The sequence below is a fragment of the Meleagris gallopavo genome, chromosome 4 (assembly GCF_905368555.1).
Source record: "Meleagris gallopavo chromosome 4, MGAL_WU_HG_1.1, whole genome shotgun sequence".
Lineage (NCBI taxonomy): Eukaryota > Metazoa > Chordata > Aves > Galliformes > Phasianidae > Meleagris > Meleagris gallopavo.
Genome location: NC_139407.1, coordinates 58,131,160 through 58,155,117, shown reverse-complemented (window position 1 = coordinate 58,155,117; position 23,958 = coordinate 58,131,160). Strand labels below are relative to the sequence as shown.

General features: G+C 37.8%; 1 protein-coding gene across 8 annotated transcripts in view; it reads right to left on the bottom strand.

The window, feature by feature from the left end:
- SLC2A9 (solute carrier family 2 member 9) overlaps positions 1–23,958 on the bottom strand; it is a 104,931-nt gene that overhangs the window by 58,660 nt on the left and 22,313 nt on the right. For all 8 annotated transcript variants that reach the window (XM_085223479.1, XM_085223477.1, XM_085223480.1 and 5 more), the window contains 4 exons: positions 20,328–20,426; positions 14,697–14,857; positions 8,303–8,427; positions 6,902–7,047 (listed from right to left, as the gene is read on the bottom strand). In XM_085223479.1, coding sequence (XP_085079605.1) covers positions 6,902–7,047; positions 8,303–8,427; positions 14,697–14,857; positions 20,328–20,426 — 531 coding nt within the window. The remainder of the gene's footprint in view (positions 1–6,901; positions 7,048–8,302; positions 8,428–14,696; positions 14,858–20,327; positions 20,427–23,958) is intronic.

Here is a 23,958-nt window from a genome sequence, read left to right as displayed (position 1 = left end):
ATCTCACAAAAAACTTAGAAGAGCATTAAATATTTTAATTACAGAGGACTTGACTCATCACCTGCTTAGAACTGGTACAAATAATATGTCAAGATGGTACGATTTCAATTTTGAACTGTCACATCGTGAATATTTGCTTAGGCTGAAAACCCAACTTTGATCTATTTACAAAAGACAGCTAAGTAGAGTAGCAAGTTTGACAACCACATACTCAAAGGTTGATATAATAAAGAACAAATCTGCAGAATTATGTGGTGGTAAATACGTGTGTGTGTGTGTGTGTGTGTGTGTAAATCATGGCTAGGGTTTGTCAATTAAACAAGATTAAACTATATTAGAATACAATATGTTATTATGTCAGAGAATTATTGGCTAAAATGTAGAAAATGGAACAAGTTAAGAAGCGGAAAACAAATTAGGATATGGAAAATGTCAATAAGCCCTGCTGACTGTTGCACTATTGGACTGTATGCAGTTCAATGGCCTATTTAATTATCAGTTGTGTTTAATATTTGTTAATTAGAAAATTTTTATTGATAAAGTGATAAGACACTTTCAACACAGGAAAGGCTAAAAATATACACATACATACAAAAATTAAAAAAGAGATAATTGAATTGTTATCTGTTGTATAGTAGAAGAGGGAAGATGGGCTGTGTTGCCCTATAAATATCTACTGATTTTGGCAAAAAAAAAAATTGTCAAACCAGTTAAGTCTCCTAATACAAGATGCATAATAGGAACAAAAAAAAAATTGAGTGAGGAAATATATAATTTCTATAGGTTCTATTATCGCAATAGACAAATAATTTTAAAAATTATTTTAAAATCATAACTTTAAAAGCATAACAGCCATCTCACAGGAACTTTTGTGACTTTATTTTGGCAAAATATAATCACACATATGCAAAAAGAATCACATCTACTATAATTTCTAGCTGCCTTGAAGCATCCTGCTGCAGCCCCAGGATGCAGATCTCCTGGGTTTTGTGCATCTGCCAGTCCCATGGGGATACCTAAGGTACACTAGCGTTCATCCCTGGAGTATACCACTACTAGCATCCAATAAGACTTTACTCCACTTTATTTACTTCTGGTATATAAAATCTGGAAGAAGACAGTGTACCACTTAAGGTCTATTCAGAAGGCGAACTCTGTTTACCTCTGCTTACCCAATTTGGGATTGCCGATAAGAGCCATTATCTTCACACAGCCTCTTCTCCTCAGCAAGACACTTCCTACCTTTGTTCACTGCTGTTCTCTCCTGCACCTTCTATTCTTTTGTTAAAATGGGATGACCAAAACTAACTTCATTCAAGAGATGGACATATCAGGAATTTTCCTGTTTGCTTAACTATCTCCTCCCCCTGGAAACACCTACAGTAGCGATAGAAATTGCTCAGAAAGTGTTGCCCTAATAGGCCTTAGGAGATGAGCAAAGCAATGTGCTTAGGTTGACATGCTACCCACTATGAAACAGTGTAATCTATCTAGACAAGTATGATCTATAAAGACTTCAGATGTATAAAAAGGGGTTTGTGAATTAAACAAAATCTACTTTTCCACTGGCCTACCTACAGCAGACATCTGTTCTGGTCTGAGCAGCAGCCAGAGCCAGGCAGCCACAGGGGAAATTGCAGCAACAATTCCAGTTTTACCTGTCCTGATTTCATACATATATTTTTATATAGCTTTCTTATATCTATTCAAAAATGGAAAAGACACTGAATCTACAGTCTACAGCATTTAAAAGATGTTAACACACTAAGGAAAAGCTTTGGAGTGAAACATAGACTTACATGCGGGAGAAACATAGCTACAGAAATACCTGAAAATATGTGGAATATGCCAGAATTAGGCCAGAGAATATTCCCTCAAGATCATAAGTGCACATTTGAACTTTTAGAACTGAGGCTGACAATGCACTGGCAAGGGATCTGTAGGGAACAATCTGTCAAAAAAATTCTCTGGCTGATTTAATTTCAGAATCACAGAAAGAAAGAGGAAACACCTGAAGGGCAGTGTTTTAACAAATGACAAGCCTGAAACACTTTCTGCTTATCGTAAATGTCTGTTTTCTCCTTCAATATGCAGAAAGCTGCACACGCTATATAAGCAAAAAATGTCCTAGATTAAATAATCTTGTAGCCAGTAGCAGAAATTCAGCACTCATGTTATGGCAGATAACATGATTCCATTCCTGTGGGCCAGCACCAGGTTGTCATCTGCAGTTGCCATGGCTTCCTGATGAATTAACATCTCTAGAATACAGAAGGCTAAAATGAGATGCTAGGAAATAAAAACGAGTATATTATCCTCACAGTAGAATCATAGAGTATCCCAAGGTGAAAGGCACCCACAAAGGTCATCGAGTCCAACTCCTGGCTCCACACAGGACCACCCAAAATGAGACCCTCTGTCTGAGAATGTTGTCCAGATGCTTCTGGAACTCTGGCAGCTTGGTACCACAACCACTGCCCTGAGGAGCCAGTTCCTGCGCCTGACCACCCTCAGGTGAAGAACCTTTCCTGATATCCATGCTTCATGCATCAGGCAGTCACGTGGCTCAACAAGAACTCCAAATATCAGCTTTCCTTCCCTATAGCAATTGATTACGAAATTTCTCCAAGGAGGATCTCAGTGTACTTGCTTGTACTGTACAGATGTGGCCTCTTCAGAAGACAGACACAACTGTTGTTAAGTGTTGCTAAAGAATTGAATGGGAACAAACATCCAGATATAGTCTCAAGGACTTAGCATAATTCCATGCAGTCCATGCAGTCTGGAAATCAGTCATGTGTGAACTTGAGTGAAATTTTAAAAAACCTTCTTTAGCTGTTTGACAATTAAAGGAGAATAATATGTGATCTGTGTTCTAAAAAGCTCTATTATATCATTTAAGCCAATAAAAGAACCCAGACTAAGAAGAGTATAGCTCCTTTAATTAATTAGAGGACCATATTCAATCATGAGAATGATGAGTAATTCTGTCTAAGTGTCCTAAGTAGGTATCAAATAAGTTGCTGCTTTTCCTTGTGTTTTATAGTTGCAGCTGCATTCTGTATTCTGATCACCAGACAGCTTTACCACAATATAATTTCCCAAGCCTCCACAGAGATATAGTTGTTGTGGTTTACCGTAGGCTATGACATATCAGAATCAAAACCTTGAATGAATAGCATTGCTGCAATTTTGGTGAATGGGTCCTGTGTGGAGCCAGAAGCTGGACTTAGTGATCCTTGTTAGTTTCTTTCAACTTGGGATATTTGGGATATTTTATGAACAGAAAAATTAGTAGTGATGGGGGGAGTCCATTTCTATAGGTGAGGAAAAAAACAAAGATATGAAGGGATTAACAATATTTGACCAAAAGAGCAATGAAAATAAACTGAGAATTTGTTATGAATAAAGAAGGAAATGAGGAGATTCTCAACCATTAGCACTTCAGTAGAATGCTTTGGAAGGCTACTGTGATAGGAAAAAAGAAATTAATACAAATCTTGATAATCTTTCTGAAGGAGAAATCATGACATAAACAGTATAGAAAGTAGGAAATTGGACTGTGTGGCACAGGGCAGTTCTTCCTCACTTTTTAACTTCAGTGCTTCAGACATTTTCTGCATGATCTTGGAAACAGAGATCAGACCAGAAACAGAGATCAGAGTTGCATTCATGGACTGAAGTAACAAGGCCAAGGAATGAATCCTGGCCATTTACCCCCGCACCAAGTCTGGATCTGTGGACATGCCTCCTGCATCACCTGCACTAGTTTTATAAATAAAAGTTTGTTAAAAATCACTATGGGGCTGCTTAACCTACTTGACACAATGAGCAGTAAGCACTTTCTGAATTGCCTCAAGTAATACTCAGAGCTTCAGATCTATTTTCATCACTTTTCTACATTTAAATGAACACTGTTTCATTCAGTAAGTGAGGAAGTTACCAATTAGGTTGTTAATAAATGCTTGTAAGGCTATGCCCCAAAGCCTGTGTAAATCCTTTTCTGTGGAAAGACTTCTATAGAACTACTGAAGGCAACAATCACATATAATCCAAATAAATGCATCAAGCTCCAATTTAAAAGTTAAATTTTCTGCTCAAGCTACTTCAGCCAGGATTCTGTTCCAAACATCATTCTGTTGAATTTCAGCAAGCAGTTTCTCACAGAGAACGCTTCTTGTTAGCAGTGTTATTTCTGAGATAATGCAAGCCTCTCTAGCTCTTCCTTCTAAATCAACAAGGTGCAGTTCCTCTTCCTTCCCTCTATTTCCTCAGACAAGCATGCAATGTTCTTATCACCTCCTCTTGTAAGAGGGGAAGTTGGCCATTTTTGCAGCCCTTCTCACATCGATTCCTCTTCCAAACAGCCTCTTCCAACAAGATGTCCACATCAGGTTTTGTCCCTCCTTTCTTCAAAAGCATCACAGTTCAGACGCTATGATTAACATCATCAATACCACAACCATAAAAACAGTAAAAGTTTATGTGAAGTTTTAAAACAAGATTAAAAATTAGGTCATTGCTAGATAGACAACCAAGGTGTTTTTCTGGATACTAATGTCAGCAGTTATACTTAACGTTATCACTGATGACAAGCTCCGACAGATTGGAGCTTCCTTCTCTAGTTGCTTTAAAAAATGTACAAATTTCAGAAACATAGAATTATACCACAGAATGTCACATTACAGCCTTGGCCTAAGTTGTAATGAAAATCATTTCAGAATTCTGAGGAAAGGAAGAGTTTGTTTTACAGTGACAACTGAAATCATTAAGACACTCCGAACATGTAGCTCTCTCTGAAATACAGTGGCTGTGCATCTAAAATACTGTCTTCACTTCAAATGTATAAGAGATTTCTCTAACAAGAGAAAGAGGAGAAAAAAATTTAGTGATCTGGAAACAATTCCATAAGCTTTCATATCATTTCTGAAGAGAAGCCATAATATTAATCAGCAAGAAGCTGATATCTAGAAAGCAGCCAATAAGCATCTTGAATGTACCTTTAAATATAATTAAATACAGTGACAGAAGTTTGAGAGCAATTGCCATGGAGAGGAGGAGGAAAGTGTTGCAAGAGCTAAAGAATCCTGAAGAGGATACCATATTTGATTCCTTCCACCTTCAATAGAAGTGTCTGGCAAATGTTTGTTCCTATCTTATATCAAGGGGAACATCACACAAAGCCATGGAACAAAATCCTGGCTTGACTGAAACCAACAGAAAATTAGATAGAGCCTTCAAAGTGGGATAAGATTGCACTGGGAAATCATTTCAAACAGCTCGATGTTCCCTACCTCCAGTGCTAAATTTTATTACTCTATTAAAAGGAAAATACACCCACATACCTAACTAGATAAATCAAGCTAACTGCCATAATTTCATTGGAGCAATGCTAATTCAAACAGGCCAAAACTTTGCTCCTTTCACAGATAGATGTTACTAATCCTGAAAAGGAATGATTTTACAGATGAAGTATATTTCCTCTTACATAAACTAATTGTTAACTTCAATGATGTAATACTAACAACTAGTATACTGAGACAGTTTGCAGAAGCAGAATTGAAATCTTCTTAATTTGGAAGGGATAAAGAGAGAGAGAGAGAGGAGCATAACAGAAACAAAAAAAGCAAGAGTGATATGAAAACAAGGAATAGGTAAATTCTATTCAAAATATCTCAACGATCTAGCAAGGAAGTATGAATTTTCACACAACACCTTAACTTTAGAAGTGCATTCATATTTTGTTTGTTTGATTAGTTTTTAAATAAAATTTACCACTTAAGAGCTGGCAGTAAGCAGCTGAATCAGCATCTTGACATTTAATGCGCTCTTTTGTAAAACTCTGGCTTTCAAAGCAAGAAAAAGGATATTGTAGAAGACAGGCAATGAAATAAAAGCCAGTTAAAGTTCTTACCTAAGATCTGTTGCCTTAAAGGAGCAGAGAAGAAAATAGCTTACTTTTTAAGTACAGATTGAATCAAAACATTCACCTTCAGGAGTGCTCAACAAGAGAAATGAGTCCAAGGATAAAAAGACAGAATTGGAGAACTGATCAGACCAAAAAAAAAAAAATGTCAGGGAGGATGCTACGGTGTGTTTACAAAGGAGTTGAATTTGAATGGAGATGGGAGGAAAAACTCTCCTCACTTTTCAACTATTTACTACTTTTGCAGGCTGTCAGAAGGGATTCTTTTTTCAGGTTTCATTGTAAGTTGATTGCTGCAGACATTTCTTCCACCTTGTCTTGAAAACTCGTCTGTGGTTCAAAAGTATTTCCAAGTGCCACCCTGAATAAATCTTGACCTTGTTTTCAGAGTAATGATGACATCCAGTGGCCACTAAATTAATTTCAGCCTATATGAGCAAGGCTATTCTTCTGTATCAGAACAGATATCCTCTTTACATATGAGTATATGTGAATTCTTCTCCTTCATTTCCTAAGTATGAGTGCATTAAAGAAGTGCTGTAATCACTGGATGAGGGTCAGGTTTTTGTACAACTTCTAATCAAATAGCTTCAGTTATTACTTTGAAGAATTGTAAATAAAATATGCAAAAACTCCCAAACATTTCCATGATATTGAGAGAAACCAGAAATAAGCATGAATAAATGTATATCAAGTAAGAGCATGGGGTGGGAAAACATGCGTATGTACATACAAGCTGTTAAAATTTCTTGCCATATTTACCAAACTCAGTTACACACACACTTTTAAAAGACATAGAAGAAACCACTTTCCAAAGTACTTCAGAACAAAAAAGCAACTGAGCTGTTTTCTGCTTTTAAAAGGAACTCTGTCAAAATATCAAAATATCACTCTTTACATACACTTGCATTCTCTCACAGAATGTTTTGCATTTTCAAAGAATACTTGGAGATAAGAAGTCTGCTGAATACTTACTGTCCCAAATATCTCTGGCAGCCCCAAGACTTGTCCCGTGAAAACACCAACACAGATGAAAATTGCTGTAACCTGACCCAATGAACCACGGATTTCCTTAGGAGATATTTCACTCAGATACATGGGAAGGGCACTCAAGGAAATGCCTACAAATGAAGGGGAAGAAAAAAAGCATAAATTGTCATACCACATTTTCAGTATACCTAGTACAAAATGAACATCTATTGAAAGGAGTCTAACTACTCTTGCACCATTTAGCAGCCATGGGAATTATTATCTCTACAAGCCAATATTTGAAGAGAAGTAGCAAAGATTTCTGAGGAGCAATAATCACCACAAGTGGATTTTATGTTTTCAATTTGTTCATCACAAAAGAAGGAAATTCCAGTTTACACTGCTGCAGGTAAGGAAGAAAAAACATCAGGCCCAGCGAGCAGACAGTGTCAAATGAAGCGTTTTTACCATAAAAAGTGTCACCAGATGTTCCTCTTAATGCAAGCTTACTGCTGCAAAGAACTTTTAACAGCAGGGATGAAACAAGGATGAGCATGCTGCTCAAAACCAGGAGAAAACAAAAGCATGACCCTGGTTATACATACTGTCTCATACTGAAATTGCTCCAAACATTCAATCATCTGCTGCTAATATGAGACAAAGGTCAACAGCTAGCATCAATATTACCCATGATTTGCACATTGTAAGTGAAACACACATCCACATTTTAAGAACTATAGTTTGTGCTTATGGATAGCATAGCCAAAGTTTGCTAGAACTGAGGCTTAGCAATACAAAAACACTTTCCATTGCTTAGGTTCATGTAATTATACAGATAGGGTGAAACCGTCTTAGAATCATTGAATCATGATGAATCTAATCAATTCATCATATCTGCCTCTGCATGAGGCAAACTTTTGACCATTTAACAACCTGTAAAGTTGCTGAGACCTTGATTGCCAGCTGCAGGACTACTCTGGTGCAGAGGTGCTTCTGAGTCACTTTTAAACTGAGAAAACAATATTGCTAGGAGTCAGTGACAATGCCTAAACCTTCTTCTTACACCTCCTGCTACTAGAATCAGATCCAACAGCTTCCAAACACACAGGAGCAAGAAGCTTTAATAAGTAGGCTACATCCTCACAGCAAAAGGACTTTCATTGCATATGCTGTGGGAGTTGAGGAAGGAAATTGGGAAAAACAATCATGATGGACACCAGCAGCTAGGGGCAATTGCAGTGTCTTCACTGAATGCCAGATACTTCAACCCTTGCTCTACTGTTTTGTCCCAGTGAGTCTAGTCCCCAAGATGCCTCCTTAATGCAAAGAAAGATCTAAGTGATGGAAGTGAGAAAGGTTATATGCAGTACAGGCATTACAGTTAGGTACAGCTTGATAAAAGCTTACCTGCATCAACTCCCATTATAATGCGGCCCAGTATGAGCATTTCAAATGATCCTGCCAGCTGAGAGAGTGACATCAGTATTGCAGCTGTCACTGCAAAGACGTTGTTAAGCAACAGCGTACATTTCCTAAGAAGAGAAGATACTTTATGTAGGAATCAGCACCATTACAGGTCTTGTCACATTCCAAGCATGAGGCTATTTTACTTAAATAGCTATAAGTAAATCCAAAAAGGGCCTAATAAATGGTGCTTTGTACATACTGTATAAATATACACTGAGGAAAATCACTACTTATAGTGCTAGAAAAAGACACTTGGACTCAACAGTGGTGAAAAAATAACAATCTCTTCCCAAAGTCTAGAAGTTAACCAAATTCTTGGTTTAAATCTTTTTTTTTTTTTTCCAAATTTTGAGAGTTATTTCACTGTATAGTAGCCAAACTGAAAAAAAGCAGTTCTTTATGAAAAAATATTTGCATTATTAAATGAAAAAAAAGAAAGCAAAAAGAAATACATGAAAATATATTTTAAAAATTCCAGAAGCTCCCCATTTCTCATTTACACTATGCCAATGGATGTATTTCTTGGAGTTTTCATTTTACTGAATCTTCTGCTCAAATTTGAGGACTCATTCATAGAGCAGTGACTCGCGAGTCTCATAACTTCTGCAGAACAAAACACTTTATTAAAGAAAATATGTAGCATTTCATCATCTCCACCATTGAGCCATCACCTAATTGGTTACAATAGATTAGTGCATTTTTAAGAGGAAGTATTCTGAATACTTATATTTAAATTACTTTTCCATATTTCCCATAATTTTTTTCTTTTAAGACTGTTGGAACGTTGTTTGAATAAGATTGTTTGAAATCAAACAGTGAAAGAAAAACAGTTAATTTTAAATTTGTGTTTATATAATGCAGTTGTCAAGAGTGCTGATTTTGTTATGTTTAAATGGATATAACCTTAGAGGGTAATATAATTTGTATGATAATAAATGATGTCAAAAATGAAATGAGTCAACTCAAATGAGTGCTATACATTTATCTGAAGTTATTATTGTTATATTTTTCAACAAAAAATAAAAACAAATAAAAGAGCTTACAAAACATGCATCCTTCTCTAAAAAATTAGCCAGTGACCACTTATTCTGAGCAGCATGCTGGAGCACAGAAAAAAAGCAAGCATGGGCAAAATTAAGCTGCTCTGCATAGACTCTGACTCCCTGATCACTGAAGTGACCCATGGTGATATCAAGGGTGAGGAGTGGATTCTGGAGTGACATTCAGTCTGGGAAAGTAGGAGGAAAGGTTTTTTTCAATTTTTGCCTTCCTTCTTTCCCTACTACTAGATCAGTAATTAATTATTTATTTTAACCAACAAATTAAATTAAACTCCTCAAGTTAAGTCTGGCTCGCCCATGTTAGTAACTTGAAAGTCATTTCCCTTCCTGTATATAACCTGTGTGTATTCTCACTTATGTTTCCCTGTTTGCAATTTGGGTTGTGATGAGCAACTCAGAGGGCCTTGGCTGCCACTTGGAGCAGCCCACCACAGCTACCAGCAGTGGTAACCACTCATCATATCTCCTAGGAAAAAGAACACAGCAAAACTTTCCAGACTTCACATACTGTCCTGATTTAGTTTCAATCAGGTCATGTTATATTCAGAATTGCTATGATCATAAATTATCCATGCTCTCCTGATCACACAGGGCAAAACCGTATTACCCTAGAAACAAGGCACAAAAAAAAGGAACACATCAAATACCTTGTTTATACTGCTTATATAACTCTAATCATAGATCATAGAATAGAATCACAGAATCACAAGGTTGGAAAAGACCTATAAGATCATCTAGTCAACCGTCTTCTCATTACCATTGCTACCACAAGCTACTAAATCATATCTCGCATCTCCTTGTCCAGAGGCCTCTTGAACACTTCCAGGGATGGTGACTCCACAAACTCTCTGGGCAGGCCATTCCAATGCCTGACCACTCTGAGAGAAAAGTTTTTCCTCGTGTCTAACCTAAACCTCCTCTGATACAACTTGTGGCCATTTTCCTGGGTCCTGTCCATCGCCTGGGAGAAGAGGCCAAACCCCTCTTCACCCCAACCTTCCTTCAGGAAGTTGTAGAGTGCAATGAGGTCTCCCCTGAGCTTCCTCTTCTCCAGACTAAACAAACCCAACTCCCTCAGCCGCTCCTCATAAGACTTGTGCTCCAGACCCCTCACCAGTTTCATTGCCCTTCTCTGAACACGCTCCAGGGCCTCAACGCCTTTCCTGTAGTGAGGGGCCCAAAACTGAACACAGTACTCAAGGTGAGGCCTCACCAGTGCTGAGTAGAGGGGGATGATCACCTCCCTGCTCCTGCTGGCCACGCTATTTCTAATGCAGGCCAGGATGCCGTTGGCCCTCTTGGCCACCCGGGCACATTGTCAGCTCATGTTCAGCCAAGCATCAACCAGCACCCCCAGGGCTCGCTCTTCTTCACAATCATCTAGCCACTCTTCCCCAAGCCTATAATACTGCATGGGGTTATTGTGGCCAAAGTACAGGACCCCGCACTTGGCCTTGTTGAACGTCATCCCATTCACCTCAGCCCAGTGATCCAGCTTATCTAGATCCCTCTGTAGGGCCTCCCTACCCTCAGGCAGATCCACACCACCTTCCAACTTGGTGTCATCTGCAAACTTACTGAGGGTGCACTCAATCCCCTCATCTAGGTCATCAATAAATATATTAAACAAGATGGGCCCCAGTACTGACCCCTGGGGGACACCACTCATAACAGGTCACCAGCTGGACTTAACTCCATTAACCACTACCCGTTGGGCACGGCCCTCTAGCCAGTTCCTTATCCAAAGAAGTGCAATATAAGCAACATAATGAAACAACATTTCATAGAACACTGTACCAGATACTTCCACTTGGGAAACTCCAGCCAATCTGGTCAGATAGATGCTCACATACTTACAAAGTGTAAGTGCACAAACTTCATGCTAACTCATGATAATAAAAGACACATACTGATTCATTGGTCAACCTAATCATACATTTAGCATCCAAAGCAACAAACTGATGAAGCAATTCTCAAATGGTACATGAAACTTAGTAAAGTGTAAATAGCCCACCAAGCTCTCACATAGCACATTTCATTTCAGTCTTGCTGAAGGTTTTAGTATCCCTATTTTTGTAACTAGGTAAGCAGGCAAATAGGGAGCACACTGAACTCAATCTAAAGCTAACTTGCAAAGCATGTCAGATCTAGGAAAAGGAACCTGGACTGATGTGCACACCATGTACTGCACTATCCTGACGTACAGGAATGCAGACAGTCATTGTTTGTTAAAATGACCCAAATGAGACAAATAAATAAATAAATAAATAAATAAACAGGGTATTTAAATACATTTATCTACATAATTCACGACAAACTGTCTCTGTGTCACATATTGCACTACAAATACTAGACAAGTGTTCATTTAAATGTAAATGTCTTTGTTCCCCTTTCTGTTCAAATAATTCAGAACTTTTTCCAGTCCAAAGAAACAAAACATTATAAAAGAAAGAAGCAATCAAAAAATGTTTGGTTGTCTGAGCACAGAGCATTTTTTCCACCAGCAGCTATATTCTAAGAGAAACAATATGCTTTACAACTGAGTACCAAAATTTGGTTCTCTCTTAAGATTGGATATCTGTTCTGCTGTAGAAATGTAATTTCTAATTTTATACTCGGTTGGAAATATTAATAAAAGATGAGCTATGTGCCCATCAGATTATTTATATATATATATACTTATTTATTTTTATATATATATATATATGTATATATATATATAAAATTACATATATATATAAAAGACTTGAGAATCTCCTCATCAGCATTTGTTTTTTTTCCAAAATTTCATCTCTCTTGTGATTTCGAAGTTGTCATTTGCCCTCATGATAATGGAGAAATCCAGAAGCCAGAACAAAATCCAACCAACGACACGACCTCCACTGCTGCAAAAATTAATTATTTTTTTTTAAATAGGGATTTGAATTAATAACCTTTTTGCATGAAACGCACAACTATAAAAATTATTGAATTAAAGTATCCTCAAACAATTATCACTGTCTCAAAATTCATTAGCAATAAAGATTCTAGAAGCTCATCTTAGGGGGCAGATGCGATACATTATATAAAAAGTATAGGAAGAAATCTAGGTGTTTAAATAACAGTCAGTGCCAGTAACAGAATGAATACTGATCACTATTCTAGTTACCAAGACAATCTAGATAAATTACTTTAATTGCTTTGTTTGAACATAGGACTTCTCCTCATGTCAATGAAGGCCCTTTGAAAACCTTGCACTGAAAATCTCTTGAAATATAGCAGTGCTTAGAAATCCAGTATTCTGAAAATTATGTTATTAATCTTACAGCTACATGAGGCAAGAGTTCTCTTTTAAAAGTCTCACATTACTAATGCTTTTGATTCCCTTAATACATTATTTGATGTCAGTATAAATAGAGCACACTTTCATCATACACAAAATTCTTCAACCTACACTTGAACCTTTTAACAAAGTAAGTATTTTATTGTTGTGTCAACACTTCACAGTGTGCTCTTCAATTACTGTACTGATATGTCAGGCTGGCTTCCTAAACCAGACAAATACACTGCAATGTGATCAGAAAACTCAAGAACCACATTTTGATGAGCAGCCAACCCAATGTCTCTGAGAGATACAGTTGCTTCCAATCTCCAATCAAGTACTCTTACACTGTATCGATGAGAGCGCTGTTTTCATGACTAAATAGGGATAAATATAATAAACAGGGATAGAGCTTCCAAAGATTTAGAACTCTACTCCAGAAATACAATATGCTCACACCAAAGAGGTATGCTTATGATTGGCATCAGCCACCACCTAACAAACTTTCACACAAACCTGTTCTATTCTTCACTAAAAAACAAGTCTTCTTTGAATTCATTTTTTACTTAATTCATTAAAGTAGAGATGATTCAGTGGCAATTCCAGAAAATTAAACAGTCTGACTCAAGGAGACATTCATATATTCAATAAATGCGTTAAAAGGCAAATTGATGGATAGGCAGTAGGAATTGCCAACAATCAGAAAAAAAAAAAAAAAAAGTGACTATGAAAAAAAGAACACAAAATCAAATGTTGAATTGGCAGGACAAAATATGTTAATGAAAAGCGTATAACAGATTTACAAAGTAGAGTATAGTGACTTCTTGTAAGCACAAAATGGAAAAATGTGAAATTGCATTGTTTGAAGTAAAAAGAAGAAAAAGAATGTAGAAGAGTTGGAAAAAAAATCCAAAACCAAGAAAAAAAATCTAAGTAGATGATTTGAGAGCAGGGGAGTTTAGAGGGATGATATATAGGATCAGAGTACCATGCAAAGTATGTGGTAGAAATAGTGAAAATGTAGAACACAAGTAAGAACAGTGAAGATGGAGACTTATATTTGATCCTCTTGGATGAATTTCTTTGGTGATTCAATCAAGCAGAGATTATAAAATTATTTTTAATCACTTATAATTTGTAATTTCTTATTTGAGAATTAATTAATCGAAATTTTATAATTAAGGAAAAGCCAAATTAGTAGTTAAGATGCATGTTATAGTTTTTTTTAATCCAACTCCTTCCAAATATAGAGAAATTATTAATCAATTTTAGAACTCTTTAGAAGATGGTAGAAATATCTAGCTAGAAATAGCTAGAAATATCTAGCTATTACCTACTGCAAAAAATGCAAAGTACACTAGCATAAACATTTGTAAAATATTAATATTTTCTATGGTCAGGATTTGATCAAATACTTTGTTGAACAGAGTGGTGAATGTGTCACCAAGAAAGTGGAAGAAGAAATAAAAACTTCACTGTAGTCTGTTTCTTCAAACCATATTTTAAGTTCACACAAGGAGATGAAAAAAAAAAAGAACAAAGTTTTACTACCGTGTAATAACGAAAGTTGTTGAGATATAAATGAAATATGTTTTATTTGTGTAGCTTTAAAATACCCAGGAGACTTGTGGGACAAGAATCTGTCAATCTTTCCTAAAATATTTCCTATTTTTTTGTTTTGTTTTGTTTTGTTTTTTCTTTTGCACACTTGCTTATTCAACATTTATGACACCTCAACATGATATCAATTCTGGGCAAATTGTTTATATTGACTCAAATATAGCACAGTATGGTCAGATGAAAAGGTATTAATTTTACTCTTTGAAATTCACGACTCTTAGAGATAAGATTTCATAACTTCACATTCTGGTAGAGATGAACAGGGTTTTAAAAGATAAAATACAAGTAAAGATCTTTAGATAAGCTAGGTTAGAAAGTGCTTTAGAAATCAGTAGTTTTCCAATGCACTTACCGTCCAAAGAACTTCACAATCGGGGTAACAATAATTGCGCCCACAAGGCCACCGATGGCAAAAATGGAAACAGTTACAGACCAGAGGAGAGTCAGGGTGCTTTCATCCACAGAGAAGCCATATCTTCGTTCCCAAGTTTCATTGTAGAACTTCTTGATATACTGAAAGAAAATGCATAATTGTACATATAAAAATTCCTCTTTAAGGATGCAGCTCACAGCAATTGGATGAATAAACAGCAGCTTGCTTGCAGGAACCACTTTTGCATTTTTACCTTCCTCCTCCAAAAAATGGGGACCCACCTATAGATGCAACTGTACTACAGACTAACTCAATCAGTCAAAGCATACATACTTTTAAGTTCATTGTGGAAAGAAAACATTAGCAATATGAATAGAAGAGAGACATAAAAGAAAAACTTCTCTAAAGACGGTATGTTATGATTTAAGTTGCCAGTACAAAATTAACAACAGAACACTTGGCATATTTCTGCACATAACTGAGCTCCGCTAATTTTTGTTTTATAGCTTCTTACCTTCACATTTGCATAGGATATTTTTTGAATGAAGTACAGGCAGCTAAACATGCAATTTATTTTCAGTAATGGAAGAAGTATCAAACAGTTTCTGCTAGTTTGTCAAGTGCAAATATCTAATTCTTAACTTGTATCTTCCAAGTCTGTCCCTCAAAATCACTTTTTCCTTCACATTAGTTCATTCAATTTCTCTGTTATTCATGTTATTTATAAGAAGTGATATGTAACCTGTATTTTTGGGTATTTTGTTTCAGTCTTATGCAAGGCATTTTGTCAGTTGGATAGAAAATTATGACTAATTTTATTCCACATCCCTACTGATTTTAAAATGTATCCCATACATCCTCTATAAAAAGCATTCTGACATGGAACCTTCAGAGACTTTTCCATTCCAAAACATAAATTCAGTTTTCTTGTTCTGTCCTTGTATTTCTGGAACATCATTTTTCAGCTTGATCTATCAGCCTTATATCCTCAGCTCTCTGGAAGTCTTTTCTCCCTTTTGAAAATACTTAGACCCCATGACCAGCTCACAGTTTTAGCCAGAGTTTATATTATTTTTCTGCTTTCCTCATATGAGCACAGTTGTCATTTTCTGCTAGGTGGCTTTAACAACTACTCTTACTCTAATGTTCAGTTATGCCTAATTTTCTCATCTTTCTAAAATGTAAAGGCTTCATATCCCCAGTAGGACATTTTTTACATAATCTTTGTATCACCTGCACAGACATTGTGTATTTGATTTCTTTTTCATCAAACTTCTTCACTTTTATTCCTCTCTCATTTAGAAACCAAGAAAAGGTCTGATGCCACTGGGGTTATGGTATTCCAGAAAGCATGAGGTACCACATGATCACTCCTGCAGAACAGTTCTGCACACCTGTGTGATACGATCTCTCACAAGCTCTACAGTATCTCAAAGTCTCATCAGGCTCCTCTCAGATTTCATCAGGCATGACACAGCCACTAAAGTATCTTGGGGTAACTCAGAAGGATAAGACTTCCACCAAGCTCTCCCTGTTTAGGCTAGGAACTTCCAACCTTAGGTATTCGAGCCTGGTGTGCACGAGCTATTCAACCTGAGGGCTTTATTTAGCTTGAAACAGAATCTCTGCACATGCCAAGTACATTAGAGAGGTGAGGGATGAACATACCGTGTACTGTCTTCATTCTATTAAATTTCTGGCTGGATTATTGTACCCTGACTTTTAAAAGAAAGACAATCATACCTCATTATTTCCATTCCATTTTATATGTTCCCATACAAACAGAAACAAATTATTAGATGAAAAAATGTCCAATTGCACATGGTTAAATTTGCAGCAAACTATATTTCATTGTGAATATCCAAATAAATTCATCACTAAATCAAGTAATAAATTCTATCTCTCATATCAGTACTCAGATTATATTTAGATTTTGATATCTAGTTTATTTGAGATTCATTTTTGATAGTGACGAATACTAAGAGAAAGCATTTTTAGAACACTATTAGCATTTCTTGCTAATTCTAATAACTAAAAATAGTATGTAAATTTTTTCCCCTTGTCATGACTAATTTTCTCAGCACTATTTTCTTATTCATAATGAGACATTAGGCAAGTGTAAATATTCAAGAAAATAAAGTATAAACTACAACATTTAAGAATAAGAGACAAACATGCCATCATGCTTTTTTTTTTTTTTTTTTTTGTGCCTAGATTTCCACTGACACTAAGTGGGAAAGTATTAACATACAGGTTTTGAGGTATTGCACGTGGAAAAGAAAACCAAAAGCAAAAAACAAATCTGATTCAACAAATCCATTATGCATATCCTATACCAGTGCCCAACCAACCATCCTCTGGTGCAGACCCTTTCCCTAACCCCCAGCTGCCCCTCTCCTGACACAGCTCCATACCGTTCCCTCGGGCCCTGTCCCTGTCATAGCAGAGCCCAGCGTTGCCTCTCCACTGTGAGGAGCTGTAGCTGCCATGAGGCCTCCCCTCAGCTGCCCTGCTCTGAGGGACTTCAACCTCTTCTTGCATGTTTCGCCCTCTAGAACTTTTCCCATTATGGTAGCCCTCCTTTGGATTCTATCTAATCATTTTATGTTCTTTTTATATCGTAATGCCAAAACCTGCACACAGTACTCAAGGTAAGGCTGCACCAGTACAGAGTTAAAGCATATATAAGCACATGTATACACGCACACATATATGGTGATTTTTCTTGTCTAACTTTAAATAACTTACATCAAGGGGAGATAAGAGATGGTCTTTCAAGAAGAAAAATGACCTGGCACAGAGTTTTGAGGGTCACGCACAGTTATCCAACTGGCTGAAAGTCAGCTGTACATTTCTGCAGCTACCCCCGTGCCAGCTCTAAAAAGAATGCAGAAACACAGCTTCCAGCAGGAAGAAGACAAGAAGTGATTGGCAGGGGGAAAGCACACCTGCAATGGGTCATTATTCCTTCCCACAGGAAGGTGGGGGACTGAGTAGTCAGTACAGACAACTTTGCATTGGGCAGATCTGGTGCAGTTTGTTTCCCCTTGCAGCAAGTCAGATCAAGTACCGGACCTTATGAAATGGCTTGTGGTAAAGTTCTCAGCTGAGAACTGCAAGGGCATTTCCCTGTGGTTTGATGAGCTAGCCAACTTTCAGCAAAGAAAGAAGACATACACAAGGGTTTGCACACAGAGTTCATAGTTTCAGCCTTAAATGAACTTCCCCTGTACAATTCAGTGATCGTGACAATGTGTTCAAATCCTGTTTCCTGGAAACTTCTCATACTTTTGTCAACAGTCATTATCAAGCACTTTCTAAATACCCCTAAAAGCATTATTACAGCAATTTCTCTAAAGTTGGTCAACAGGAATTGTACTGAAGTAAATAGGAGCAAAAGATATTCAGAATCCTACACAGATGCCCTCCACAATTTTGGCTGTAAGCTGCGCACAACCAAATCACATTACTTGATTTACCAAGTTTATAAATTAAATTCAACTTACAACTTTTAGGAGTTAATGCACTCCCATTATGATCTCTTGGAAGAGCGCTGTTTATTTACAGGCAAAAGCCATTCCCCTCAGTTACCTCATATCACTCCCAACTTCACCTCATTTGGTGACACACAGCCACACAGGTGAAGACATATGGTGCAAAGGTTCCAATTCTGGTGCTGCAGGAATCACAGTGTTGGTACAGCTCATTCCTCCTCACCTTGGCTGTGAGCAAATCTCAGACTCTTCTCTTCAGCCTGGCCAGTGCAGGATGGTGACAGGAAGGTGGCCTGTCCCAGACAAATGGATGACACAGCTTGACCTGGGAGTTACAGAGAGGACCAGGGGCCACACTAGTAGTATTCTGCTCTTGAACCACACAACTACGTATTCTTTTTCACTGGAGTGTATAAAGAGGATTATTCCTGGGCCCCATCTACTGCACAGTCTGACACAAATAAGGAAGATACTAAATTCTCAAATACTGCAACACCACTCTGGAAAAGGGCAGATTTAATGCATACCTATCAACAGCATGACCAGAACAACCAACATGATGCCAACTTTCTGTCCAATAGCCACAGATAAAGATTTCAAGGAAAAACAGACAATACTGGAAGTACTACTATCCATGATACTTGAAATTTAGCATTCTTCATAGTATAGTTGCAACTCCAGCCACCCCAACTTCATTCTTGTCTGATCACCACTATAATCAATAACAGGGCTCAAATCTAACAATCTGAGCACTGGCAAACAGCATTTCTGATCACCCTTTATTTCTTTTACCCGAGCAGAAAGTGGCAGGAGAGCTTTGATTACCAGATAGTCCATTTTTCATGCTGCACTTAAAAGTATAGAAGTCAGACAATTCACGCTTCTCCTCTGACAGCACTGACTCAGTGCAGGAAAGATGCCTATCACCGCTACAATCAATACCATTGTTCACAGAATTTCAGCTTCCTGCTGATTCTGTCTAAGCCATACTTATCTCCTGAAGATTGCAGGGTGAGGTGATGCACAGACATGCCATACTAGAATAAACATCTAATCTGTCTAAACCAGTGTTATTGGTACAAATGGTACCAGGAGCTTCAGGAAAATTCCCAGAAGTTGTCAAGGGAACAACGAAAGCTTCCTACAGGGTGAGGCAATTTCTAATCCTTCACATCGTCACTTTATCAAATACAACATGAATGCAAAATGTAAATTTCATAATTTCTTCTTCCATTACTTGCATGAGTATTGTATCCATCTTTCATGTGACTGAGCTGCTCAGGTGAAGCTTAGCCACACATTCTAATAACAGATTTCCATAAAAGAAGGAACTGAATTTTGAAAAGGAAATTTTTAAGAACAGAGTATCAACAACTCACTGAAAAAAAATTACTAGTTACTTATTTAAAAAAAAAAAAATGTTTCTTGCAACTCTACTGAATTGCTTAATGTGCTGCTTGATTGAATTAAGTGTCTCTGGAGGCTACCAGTACGAAAACAAAGCATTCAGATTTCCATGTGATAGCTGATATATTAATGAAATCCCTCAAATACTGTACACTGATTTTACAGTACTCTTCTCATCAGACATAATCCATACATTGCAACAAATTGTCGACACAGCAGTTTCAAAATCAGAACCAAAGAAATGCAGAAGTGGTCCATTATTTAAGTGGCAGCAGGAGACATTTATAGTAGCGGAACTGTGGGAATGAAATGTGTCAGCCTCCAGAACTGAATGAACGAAAGCTGCTGAATATGCACCTACAGCTACCAAATATTCTCTAGTCAGAAAGACAGGCTATTAAAAATGCTTTATCACTCAAAACTGCGCAAGATTTAGCATTATTCTTTGTTTTGGGAAGTTTTTTGTAAAAGAAACCCTGCACAACTCCTCATCTCGACAGCAGCATTTGTTTTCCTGACCAATACTGAACTTAGTTGAAAACCTCACAAACACCAGAAACAGTTGTTCAAGCACAGAAAGGTTAACATAGAAGATTTAACCTCTTCCACCGTATCAGCAGGATGTAAGAGCGGGACGCTGGAAAGAGCACATTAGATAGACAAGGTTGCCCTCTACTGGTACTTAACTCCAGTTGTGTCAGTAACTTACCACTGCAGGTGCGTTCACCACAGAGAGATTGTAACCATAAAGAAAAGATGACCCAAAAGCACCAGTTAAAGATGCTGCAATTAGACTTCCAGACCAATTCTGAAAAACAAGGAAAAGATGTAGCCATTGTTAGTATACTTCAAATAGAAAACAGTCTTTAACACTGCTTGTACTGTTTTGCATAGCTCCTGCAGGCAGATCTCCTTCATGCAGAGTAATGGCCTGCAGCAACTCCTATTTCTGCAGACCAAGAAACAGTAAATCTGAAGTGACAGCAAATCAGTTAGCATTTACCAAGGCATAAATGAACATTTAAATGTCTTTCAATCTCACAAATTCTTGCTTCAATCTCCCCATCGGCCCCCAAAACACACACAAAAAATCTTATAGAAGCATACCTCAGCAAAGAAAACTTTGGCAATGTACAATAACATCACAAAGCACACAGTAACATATACTTGATGCAACATGATTTGGGATAGACCTGACTTGGGGGGTAGCCTAAGAAGTTGGTGTGCCCCCCACCCAGTCCCATAAGCATAAGGATTAGTGAGCATTAAATAAACAAGCAAACAAACAAACAAACTGGTGCCCACAAACTAGATATTGTAACCCAGACGTTACTTCAACAGCAATTTGCTGCCATTCGCACACACGCTCTCAGACAGAGATGCCATCTGCTCTTTTCCCCCAGCACTGTACCAGTAATTCACCCTCTACAACTTTCCTCTTTCCACTCCCTACCCTCCTCCTGTATTTAGCTCATAGCCCCAACCTCTACTACTGATTTCTTCATCCATACAAAAAGCAACATTGCTCAGATACCAGAGTATCAGTCAGTTGATTTGAAGCTTCCAGATTTCAGGGTCCTTTCCATTTCATCCAGCATTACTTTCTGAGACTCAGTTCTGCTTCTGGATTTTGGAGTGCTGCACACACGACCAATGCCAGTCCTAATTTAATTCTCAATAGATTTCCTAAGAGAAATCTGTGTTTTGGTGGCTGCTTGGCTATTGTTTTGTACATCATGGAAGACAGCTCACCTTTCTTGACTTAAGAAATTTCATTAAAGTGGATGACATTTTAAAGCATCTTTTTTTATTTTTAAAAACTCTGCTAAGAATCTCAAATTTCAGGAGCAGTGACTACTGGTTTACATACAGTCTGATTGCTCGTTGAAGCCTCAATGCTTTTGAAAGAAGAAAAAGCTGTGTAAGCAGGCCTTGTAACCTCAGCTTTATCTGAATCACAGAGAGTAGACAACGGGTTAATGAATCTATACATTTTGACAGTGGCACAAAGCTGTACTTTTCCTCTAGGAAATGAAGATCTGAAGCATCAACTACATTTGAGCAGGTAGCACATGGCATGACAGCAGTGGTGATGAATAGGAGCAAGTTCCTCCAGGACAAGTAAAGTACAGAAAGTGGCTGCAGTGTGGTTTTTGACCACATGCTGGGGTTCACGTTGCCACCATATGGTCACTATCACTTGGGTTCACGGAGAAATGATGAGATATCCACTGATAGGCAGGGGCTGCAGCGCACAGCTCAGCACTTATGGGTCTGCTGTACTCTGCAGCTGCAGGTCTGAAGGGCTCAAACGTGCCCTGTGGGACAGCCCAGTGTGGTTAACTTCTTCCACATGGCATGGTAGCCTTTGAAGAGATTACACAGTTCATTAACTGCTCTATTTTCAGTCAGGTCAGGAGGAAGTGTACAGCAGGAGAAGAAAATCTTGCATAAGAAATATATCCCATTGAGTTCATTAAATAAGCCAAGTACAATTTATTATTATTAGCCAGCTTCTTAAAATGAACCTGCCACACACACAGCTTTGCAGCATTACTCCAGTAATAAGAAGCAGAAATTTCAACATAAGGTTTTATTTAGGTGTTGATAAAACCTTGCCCATTATTTCTCTGAGTTGAACAGCCATCCCTTCACTTCTAGGAATCACTGCTACTCTGAATGAGGGATGAGTGGTGTCCCTCAGCGGTCAGTACTGGGTCCAAGGCTCTTTGTTATCTTCATCAATGACATCAACAGTGGGATTGTGTGCACCCTCAGCAAGTTTGCAGATGACACCAAGCTGCGTGGTGCAGTTGACATGCCCAAGGGAAGGAAGCCATTCAAAGAGACCTAGACAGGCTCTAGAAGTGGGGCCCTGGAAAAGAGAAGGCTCCAGAGAGACCTGAATGGCCTTTCCATATCTAAAAATGGGGCTATGCGAAACAAGGGAACAGATTCTTCAGCAGAGTCTGTTGTGACAGGACAAGGATAAATGGTTTTAAACTAAAAGAGAGGAGATTTAGACTGCATATAAAAAACATTTTTTATAAGGGTAGCAAAGCACAGAAACAGGTTGCCTGGAGAGGTGGTGCCCCATCCCTGCAATCACTCAAGCTCAGGCTGCATGGGACTCTGAGCAACCTGATGGAGCTGTATGCATCCCTATTCACTACAGGGGAGTTGGGCTAGATGGCCTTTTGGGGTCTCTTCCAACTCAAACGATTCTGTGATTCCATGAATTTAGAACACTGAGAAGATACATGGGAGTGTTCCCAAAGGGTTCATAAATGATAAGCGCAAGTTCTCATGCGGTACTATTGCTAAAAGATCTGCTCCAAAAACATTAAACATCTTGGAAAAATCCTGCAAATAAGGTGATTTGGACTACATAATCTATGCTTATTAAAAACTCCAGTGAACACTGAAACTTTCAGTGCAAGCAAATTAAATGCACACAGGGTTAAGTAGCAAATAAGGCAGTACAAATGATGGGAATGCTATTGAATTAGAAGACCCAATGCCCACTTCATTTTCAAGTGCTATAGACAGCAAGGTTTAGAGCATACTTCAGCACCATGAAGTTTTCTCATATTTGACCTGCTGCAGAAGGCACACAGAACCTCATACAAAGCTTTACCGATCTTGGAACATGAGCTCCAATTTCACCATGACCTGTCTCTCCTCGTGCACTACTTCAAATATTTGCTCAAGTTTCAGCAATGCCAAATAAAAGCAAAATGAAACAAGAAGGCAAAAAGAAAAAAAAAAAAGAAAAAAAATTGCTCAAAATAATATTAAGTCTGTGGCAATATTTTAAATAAATAAGTGAATAAATGAGCAAAGCAAGCTAAGCCTCCAGCAATCTGTTTGATAGTGGCTTGGAAACAAAAAGTGGTCACGCCTTCCCCAGAGGTGCTCCTTTCCTTTACCACTATCAGCGTGCTGCTGTTAGCACAGGCTGTCACCCTGCATAAAGGTGCAGTAAGGAAGTTTCATATTGCACCAAAGCAAAGACCCCCGGGCATTAGAGAGCTGCTTACCTTCAAGAGTCCATGTTTTTTTGCTCTTATCACAGATCACAGAGCTCCGATAATCTTTGGAAATGTTTTTACCAACTCAACGTCTTCGTTTAGCACACAGTGCAATGCTCGTGTACTATGAACCTTCAGTTGCTTTTGTTTTAAAAGTACACTGGTTTGCATTTCAGTTTTCCAAGCACTATTCGTGATTTTGCTTTTTGGCTAGTGGGTGACAGCCCCCTTTCCAGGTTAAAATCAAACACAGTTGCAAACAGTAAACACCACACAGGCACACGAAGGAAGTTTTAGGATCTTTCAATA